The 9,215-nt window shown below is 43.3% G+C and overlaps 1 protein-coding gene across 4 annotated transcripts in view; it reads right to left on the bottom strand.

Annotated features, from left to right (window-relative positions):
* LOC122556264 (nipped-B-like protein) overlaps positions 1–9,215 on the bottom strand; it is a 536,293-nt gene that overhangs the window by 115,326 nt on the left and 411,752 nt on the right. For all 4 annotated transcript variants that reach the window (XM_043702895.1, XM_043702901.1, XM_043702914.1 and 1 more), the window contains one exon: positions 4,356–4,496. In XM_043702895.1, coding sequence (XP_043558830.1) covers positions 4,356–4,496 — 141 coding nt within the window. The remainder of the gene's footprint in view (positions 1–4,355; positions 4,497–9,215) is intronic.

The raw sequence follows: 9,215 nt of genomic DNA, 5'->3' as shown, positions 1-9,215 counted from the left end.
AGAAGGTGGCCATCTGGTGTGTTCTGTGGTGGAACTGCTCCTCCTGGGAGCAGATACAGTGGAGGCGGAGGAATTGGGAATACGGGATGGCATTTTTGCAAGAGGTAGGGTGGGAAGAGGTGTAATCCAGGTAGCTGTGGGAGTCGGTGGGTTTGTAAAAAATGTCAGTGTCAAGTCGGTCGTCATTAATGGAGATGGAGAGGTCCAGGAAGAGGAGGGAGATGTCAGAGGTGGTCCAGGTAAATTTAAGGTCAGGGTGGAATGTGTTGGTGAAGTTGATGAATTGCTCAACCTCCTCGCGGGAGCACAAGGTGGCGCCAGTGCAGTCATCAATGTAGCGGAGGAAGAGATGGGGAGTGGTGCCGGTGTAATTACGGAAGATCAACTGCTCTACGTAGCCAACAACCGCCAAGGACCCAGGGAATGATTCCAGACTCGAGTGACTGCCTGTGGAGTTTGCACATTCGCTCCTTGTCTGTGGGGGTTTTCTTCAGGTGCTCCGGTTTCCTCCCGCAATCCAAAGATGTGCAGGTTAGGTGAATTGGCCATGCTAAATTGCCCATTGTCTTCAGGAATGTGTAGGTTAGGTGCATTAGTCAGGGGAAATATAGAGTAATAGGGTATGGGAATGAGTCTGTGTGCGTTACTCTTTGAAGGGTCGGTGTGGACATTTTGGGCCAAACGGCCTGTTTCCAAAGTGTAGGGATTCTATGAATCTATATTAACGACTTGGATCAGGGATAGAAGGCTCGTGGCCAAATTTACAGATGACAAAAAAAAGGCGGGATGGTAAACTGCAATGAGGAAATAAGAACCTTACAAATGGATAGATAGGTTAGGAGAGCAGATCAAAAGGTGGTAGAGTTTAACATGGATAACTGCGAGCTCATTAATATTGGTTGGAAAAATGAGAAGGTGACATATTATCTAAATGGGGAGAAATTTTGGGATACTACAGTACAGGAGAGTGGGTGTCCTTGTTCATGAGCCATAGAAAACTAGCATAAAGAAAGCAAATGGAATGTTGGCTTTTATAGCTAAAGGAATAGAATATAAAGATAAGGAAATATTGTTACAACTATATAAGGCAATGGTGAGACTGCACCTGGAATATTGTATCAAAAGTGAGGACTGCAGATGCTGGAAACCAGAGTTTAGATCAGTGTGGTGTTGGAAAAGCACAGCAGGTCAGGCAGCATTCAAGGAGCAGGAAAATTCATGTTTCGGGCAAAAGCCCTTCCACAATTTTGGTTCCTTATTTGAGGAAAGGTGTAGTGGCATTGGAAGCAGTTCAGAGAAGGTTCACTAGATTGATCCCAGAGATGAGGAGTTTGTCGTATGAAGAGAGATTGAACAATTTGGGCCTATATTCTCTGGAATTTATAAGAATGAGAGGAGATCAAATTGAGATATTCAAGATGATAAAAAGTATGGATAAGATTGACATGGAGCAGATGCTTCCGCTAGTGGGGCATTCTGGGATGCGAGATCATACTCTTAGGATAAGGGGTAGCAAATTTAAAGCAGAGTTGAGGAAAAACTACTTCGCCCAAAGGATTGTGAATCTATGGAATTCACTAACCCCAAGTACAGTGGATGATGGGACAGTGAGTAAGTTTGAGGAGTTAGACAGATTTTTAGTTGGTAAGAGGTTGAAGGGTTATGGACAGAAGGCAGGAAAATAGGTCTGAGGAACATAATCTGCCATGATCAAATGGCGGAGCGGACTCAGTGGGCGGAATGGCCTAATTCTGCATCTATATCTTATGAGCCTTACATCTGTGTTGAGTAAGTTGTTAGAGGAGTTCTGAGGAACAGGATTTACATGTACTTGGAAAAGCAAAGACTGATTAGGGATAGTCAACATGGCTTCTCAGCATGCGTGGGAAATTATCTCTCCCAAACTTAATTGAGTTTCTTCACGATGTGAAGATAGAAGAAGCCAGAATGGTGGATGTTGTATAGACAGGCTTCAGCAAGGCATTCCATAAGGTTCTGCATGGTAGGCTAGTTGGCAAGGTTAGATCAAATAAAATACAGGGGGAGCTAGCCAGTTGGATACAAAATTGGCTTGATGGTAGGAGACAGAGGATAAAGTGAGGACTGGTAGGAGACAGAGGGTGGTTTTTCAGACTGGAGGCCTGTGACCAGTAGTGTGCCACAAGAATCGGTGTTAGGTCCATTGCTTTTCATCATTTATATAAATGATTTGGATATGAATATAGGATGTATCGTTACTAAGTTTGCAGATGACAGCAAAATTGCTGGTGTAACGGACAGGGAGAAAGGTTATCTCAGAGTACAACGGGACTATGATCAGATGGATTGATGGGCTGAGGATTGGCAGATGGAGTTTAACTTAGAGAAATGTGAGGTGTTTTATTTTGGCAAGGCAAACCAGGGCAGAACTTATACATTTAAAGGTAGGATCCTAGGGAATGTTGCCAAACAAAGAGATTTTGGGTGCAGGTTCATAGTCTTTGAAGGGGTTGGAGGCCTTGAGCTATAGGGAGAGCCTAAATAGGCTTGGGACTATTTTCCCTGTAGTGTCAAAGCTGAGGGGTGACTATATGGAGGTCTATAAAGTCATAAGAGGCATGGATATGGTGACTAGTCAAGTTCTGTTGCGCAGGGTAGGGGAGTTCAGAACTAGTTTAAGGGGATGGGGGTGAGCTATAAAAGGGACCTGAGGGACAACATTTTCACACACAGGGTGGTGTGTGTATGGAATAAGCTGCCAAAGGAAGTGGGGGATGTTGGTATAATTACAACATTTAAAAGGCATCTGGATTGGTATATGAATAGGAAGGGTTTACAGGGATATGGCCCAAATGCTGGCAAGTGGGACCAGATTAATGTCGGATATTTGGTTGGCATTAACGAATTGGACCGAAGAGTTTGTTTCCATCCTATGTAACTATGACTCTATAGCTAAGAAGAGGAATTTCTTAATCCAGATGGTGGTGAATCTGTGGAATTCATTGCCACAGAAGGTTATGAAGGCAAAGTCATTGAATGTATTTAAGATGGAGATAGATAGGCTCTTGATTTACTAAGGGGATCAAGAGTCACAGGAGAAGAGAAGAGAACGAAGTTGTGAAACATAATCCAATGGCTGAGGAGATTCAATAGGCTGAACGACCTACTTCTGCTCTTAGATCATACGGGTATAATGTCCAAATCTGGTTAGCACACTTTCAAAAGGAAGAAGTGACTTGAGTCAGGGAATTTAGTCATGTGGATACAATGGAAAACTTGGGATATTCTCCACAGAGGAAAAGATTCATAAGACATGCTTAAACACTATGAGGGAGGAAGAAACTGTTCACATTGGCATGATAGCCAACAACCAAATGTACAAATTTAAAGAAAGAACTAAGTTAAAAATGAGAAAATAAAACCTAAATACTGCAGATGTTGGAAGTCTGAAACAAAAACAAAATGGAGAAGAATCGACAGATCTGGCAACATCTGTGGAGAGAAAGAGAGTTAACTTTTTGAGTCTGATATGACTCTGCATCAGCTAAACGAGAATTGTTTTTTCGAGAAAGCAGGTGATTAGGACCTGGAATATATTGTCTGAAATGATGTTGGAGGCAAGTTCAAGCAGGGTTTTCAAAAAGAAGCAGGACCTGCATTTTGAAAGAAAATATTTGAAAAGTTAAGGGCAAGGAGTAGGATGAACTATATTGCTTTTGCAAAGAGACAACAGACTCAGTGGGTCAAAAGGTCTCCAGTGCTATAACCACTCCATGATCTGTTGATACAGAAAATCATGAATACCAGTCAATCAATCTGTAAAGTCTGTTCAGACTTTCAATTAGATTCTGATTATTCATTCACACAATGTAGGCACTGCTGCCATGACCAGCATTTATTGTTACCCATAATTGCCCAGAGGGCAGTTAAATATCAAAGGCATTACTGTGGGTCTGGTGTCACATGTAGGCCAGGCAAAGTAAGAATGGCAGATTTCCTTCCTTAAAGGACATTAGCAAAATAGATAGACTTTCCAAAACAATGTTCATCTTAAGACTTTTAATTCCAGATTTTTACTGAATTCAAAGGGTCACTGGACTTGAAAGGCCAACGTCATTTTCTCTCCACAAATGCCACCAGATTGTTGAGTTTCTCCAGCAATCTGATTTTGTTTCCCCAGAACATTACCTGGGTCACTGAATTAATAGTGACTAGGCCATCACCTCCCCCACAGATCTGTGCCCCTCTTACATGTGTGACTATGAACACTCATGGCTGGTCACAAGTAAAACATGTTCATTATTCTGAAAAATATAACTAAGATATCTCATTTGAACTTCAGACCTTAGTGCTGTAATCATGCATTAGATTCTTACTGTCATTCCATGCTTAAGGATAAGCTTCATGAGATCCTCCTCGATTGTGGCCAAGAAGGTCTCACTTGGATGCTCCATCAACGGAACGACCAATTCCAAAATCTTTGCCACATTGCAGATGACAAGGAAGTCGCTTTGTGTCTGGAAATGGGTAAATATAATAGACAAAGTCATGAATGTTATAAGCAAGACCATTTGGCTTATAGCTTTTATGATGGCTCTCAAAGCAGTATATCCAGTCTAACGGCATCTGAATTCTTGGATTGGTATATAAAGCAGAAATAGATTACTCAGCCAAAACAGCCTGTCGGAGCTCATCCTTTTAAGAGATTGGCAACAAACGTCATAGGAATTTTATAGATGTAATGGGAATCAAGAATGGAGTTGCATTCATCCAGGGGAAATGCAGAGCATTCCAAAACACTCCTGATTTTTGCCTAGTAAACACCGTACAGGCTTTGGGGAGTCAGAACCTGAGTTACTTGTCATTGAATTCCCAGCCCCTTACCTATTCCAACAGCCACAGTATTTATATATTTGGTCTGTCCAGTTTCCGGTCAAGGTAACACCCCAGGATGTTAAAAGTGGGAATTCAGTGATGATAATGCTACTGAATGTTATTTGCTACTTTCTAAGCTCAAGCCTGAATAGTGTCCAGGTCTTGTAGCATTTCGAAATGGACATGTATGAGACATTGGTAAGGCCACATTTGGAGTACTGCATACAATTCTGGTTGCCATGCAATAGCAAGGATGTAATTAAATTGGAAAAGGGGCGAAAAAGATTTTGAGAATGTTATCAAATCTGGAAGGTTTGAGTTATGAGGAAGTTGAACTGAACAGAGAACGGTACAGCACAGTACAGGCCCTTCGGCCTACGATGTTGTGCCAAGCATTTATCTTAATCTAAGATCAACCTAACCTACACCCCTCAATTTACTACCACCCATATGCTTGTCCAGCAGTTGCTTAAATGTCCCTAATGTTTCTGACTCTACCATCACCGTTGGAAGTGCATTCCATGCACGCATCACTCTCTGCGTAAAGAACCTACCTCTGACATCTGACCTATACCTTCCTCCAATCACCTTAAAATTATGCCCCCTCACAATAGCCATTTCTGCCTGGGGGTAGCGGGGGGGCGGTCCCTGGCTATCTGCTCTATCTATGCCTCTCATTACCTTGTACAGTTCTATCAAGTCACCTCTCTGCCTCCTCCTCTCCAGTGCGAAACGCCCAAGCCCACTCGACCTCTCTTCATAAGACAAGCTCTCCAATCCAGGCAGCATTTTGGTAAATCTCCTCTGCACTCTCTCTAAAGTATTGAGATCCTTCCCCTAATGAGGCAACTAGAACTGGATACAATACAGTATTCCAAATGTGGTCTAATCAGGATTTTATAGAGCTGCAGCAAAACCTCGTGGCTCTTAAACTCAATCCCCCTCCTGTTAATGAGAGTCAAAATACCATACGCCTTTTTAAAACCCTATCAACTTGAGTGGCAACTTTGAGAGATCTATGTATGTGGACCCTAAGATCACACTGTTCCTCCACACTGCCAAGAATCCTGTCTTTAACCCTGTATTCAGCATTCAAATTTGACCTTCCAAAATGAATCACTTTGAACAACATCATTTTCAAATTAAATGGAAACTTCTACTCTACAGTGGTCATATTCCCTAAATGTTCTTTTATAACAAGGTTATTAATTGGCCCTTTCTGGTTTGCATAATGCCACATTCAAAGTAATCTGTGTCCTTGTTGATTCCTCAATGTATTACTTTGAAAATGATCTTTAACACATTTAGGGGGAGGTGATGGCCCTAGTGGTATAATCACTAAACGATTAATCCAGAAATTCAGCTGATGTTGTGACAACCTGGCAGGTGGTGGAATTTGAATTCAATAATAATCTGGAATTAAGAATCCACTGATGACTGTGGAACTATTGTTGATTTTTAGAAAAACCCATCTGGTTCAGAAACCCACTACCACTCGCTGTCTTCTTTCGGTCAGCCAATTGTGTATCCAGAAAGCCAATTTCCCTGTATCCCATACCTCCTAACTTTCTGAATCAGCCTACCGTGGAGAACCTTATCAAATGCCGTACTGAAATCCAAATGCACCATATCCACTGCTCGACCGTCAACAACCTGTCTCGTCACATCCTCAAAGAACTGAATAAGGCTTGTGAGGCATGACCTACTCCTCACAAAGCCATGTTGATTATCTTTAATCAAAGCTGAAAATGTGTTGCTGGAAAAGCGCAGGTCAGGCAGCATCCAGGGAGGAGAATCGACGTCGATTCTCCTGCTCCTTGGATGCTGCCTGACCTGCTGCGCTTTTCCAGCAACACATTTTCAGCTCTGATCTCCAGCATCTGCAGTCCTCACTTTCTCCTACCTTTAATCAAAGGGAACCTCAATTATCCGAACGAGATGGGAGGGCACTATTTCGTTCAGATAATCAATTATTTGGTTAATTGATTAACTGCCTTTCCTCCTGGGCTCAGAGTTTTTAAAGTCTGCTCTCCATTCAGGAGACCGCAGAAGCATGCGAGACCCTGCCCTCATCCAACATTCTCCCCCCTCCCCCCCACATTGCCCCCTGCCCCCACCAAACCCGTCCGACACTGCCTTCCCGTGTGCCCCCTCGTCGGGGCAGCCGGACTGTACAGCTACAACAAGACTGCTGCTACAGCTGCCTTTGTGGGGTAAGTCCCCAAATAGTGCATGAGCGCACACACTTCTTGACAGATTCCATGTTTACCCTGTACAGGACAATGTTGGTCAGATTATCTGGGGGGGGGGGGGGGGGTGTTAGGGTACACCCCTCTGTAGAACTCCAGGGAAAGTGTGTGGGGGAGAGAGAGAGAGAGAGAAAGAAAAAGAGAGAAAGAAAGAGCGCGTGCAAAAGGTCAGTCATTTGGAGATGGTGCCTGTTTAATCACTGTAAACAAGAGACGCAATCACTGTTGGAAGCACGTCTTTGATGCAATGTTTCTATCTGGACCTCAAGATCTCCTTCGGATAATCAGTATTCAGATAACCGAGGTTTCTCTGTAGTCATAAATCCTTTCTCTCAGGATCCTTTCCAGTACCTTGCTTACCACAGATGTTAAGACTGACTGGTCTGTAATTCCCAGGCATTTCCCTTTTTTGAACAAAGGAGCAACATTCACCTCCCTCCAATCATCTGGTACGACTCCCGCAGAGAATGAGGATGTAAAGATCATTGCCAGAGGCGCAGCAATCTCATTCCTCACTTCCTGTAGTTACCTTGGATATATCTGGCCTAGACCTGGAGACTTATCTATCTTGATGCTTCCCAGAATTGTCAGCACATCCACTTTCTTAATATCAATCTGTTCAAGCCTATTAACCGGTGTTCTCATGATCAACCAGATCTCCCTCTCTAGTGAATACGGAGGCAAAAAAAAAACTCATTTAGGGCCTCCCCTACCTCTTCAGACTCCAGGTACAAGTTCCCTCCACTATCCCTGATCAGTCTTACCCTCTGTCTGATCAATCTCTTATTCCTCACATCAGTGTAGAACACCTTTGAGTTTTCCCTAATGCTCCTCGCCAAGGTTTTTACAAGACTCCTCTTAGTTCTCCTCAGTCCATTTTTGGGTTCTTTCCTAGCTAACCTGTAATCCTCTAAAGCTGTGACAGATCCTTGCTTCCTCAACCTTGAGTAAGCATCCTTCTTCCTCTTGCTGTGAAGCTTCGCTGGTCATCTAAGGCTATTTCACATCATTCCTTGCCTGCCTCTGTGGGACAAAGTTATCCAACACTCGCAACAAGTGCTCCTTAAACAGCCTCCACATTTCTTTCGTGCATTTCCCGAAGAACGACTGTTCCCAATTTATACTCCACAGCTCCTGTCTAATAGCAGTATAAGTTCCCTCCCCGATTAAATACCTTCCCATACTGTCTGCTTCTATCCGCCTCCATGGCTATGGTAAAGGTGAGGCAGTTGTGGTCACTGGGTTGAGTGAAATAGGGGTTGATAGGAAGGGTGAGGGCAGTAACAATTTAAAAATACTATATACGAATACACAAAGTATTAGAAATAAGTTTGAGGCTCTTTTGGAAATTGGCAGCTACAATATTGTGAGGATAACTGAGACGTGGCTTCCAGTGGACAGAGCCTGGGAAATGAATATTCAAGGCTATACGTGCTATCGTAAGAACAGACTGACGGGCAGAGGGGGTGGGGTGGCCCTTTTGGTAAAGGATGATATTCAGTCCCTTGCGCGGGGGGACCTAGAATCAGGGGATGCAGAGTCAGTGTGGATAGAGCTGAGAAATACTAAGGGTAAAAAGACCCTCTTGGGAGTCATCTACAGGCTCCCAAACAGTAGTATGGATGTAGGGTGTAAGTTGAATAAGGAACTGAAATTGGCCTGTCACAAAGATGTTACTACAGTTGTTATGGGGGATTTCAACATGCAGGTAGACTGGGAGAATCAGGATGGTTTTGGACCTCAAGAAAGAGACTTTGTGGCGTGCCTCCGAGATGGATTCTTAGAACAGCTGGTGCTGGAGCCGACCAGGGAGAAGGAAATTCTGGATCTGATTGTGTAACGAACCAGAATTGATCAGGGACCTCGAAGTGAAGGAGCCATTAGTAGGTAGTGACCATAATACAATAAGCTTCAATCTGCAATTTGAAAGGGAGAGGGTACAATCGGTAGTGACAATATTTCAGTTGAATAAAGGGAACTATGGAGCTATGAGGGAGGAGCTGGCCAAAGTTCAATGGTGCAATACCTTAGCAGGGATGACAGTGGAGGAACAATGGCAGATATTTCTGTGTATAATGCAGAAGTTGCAGGATTAGTTCATTCCAAAAAGGA

Source organism: Chiloscyllium plagiosum, chromosome 2 (genome assembly GCF_004010195.1).
Source record: "Chiloscyllium plagiosum isolate BGI_BamShark_2017 chromosome 2, ASM401019v2, whole genome shotgun sequence".
Taxonomy (NCBI): domain Eukaryota; kingdom Metazoa; phylum Chordata; class Chondrichthyes; order Orectolobiformes; family Hemiscylliidae; genus Chiloscyllium; species Chiloscyllium plagiosum.
Note: the sequence above shows the minus strand (reverse complement) of the source record. Positions and strands in the feature narration are given on the sequence as shown.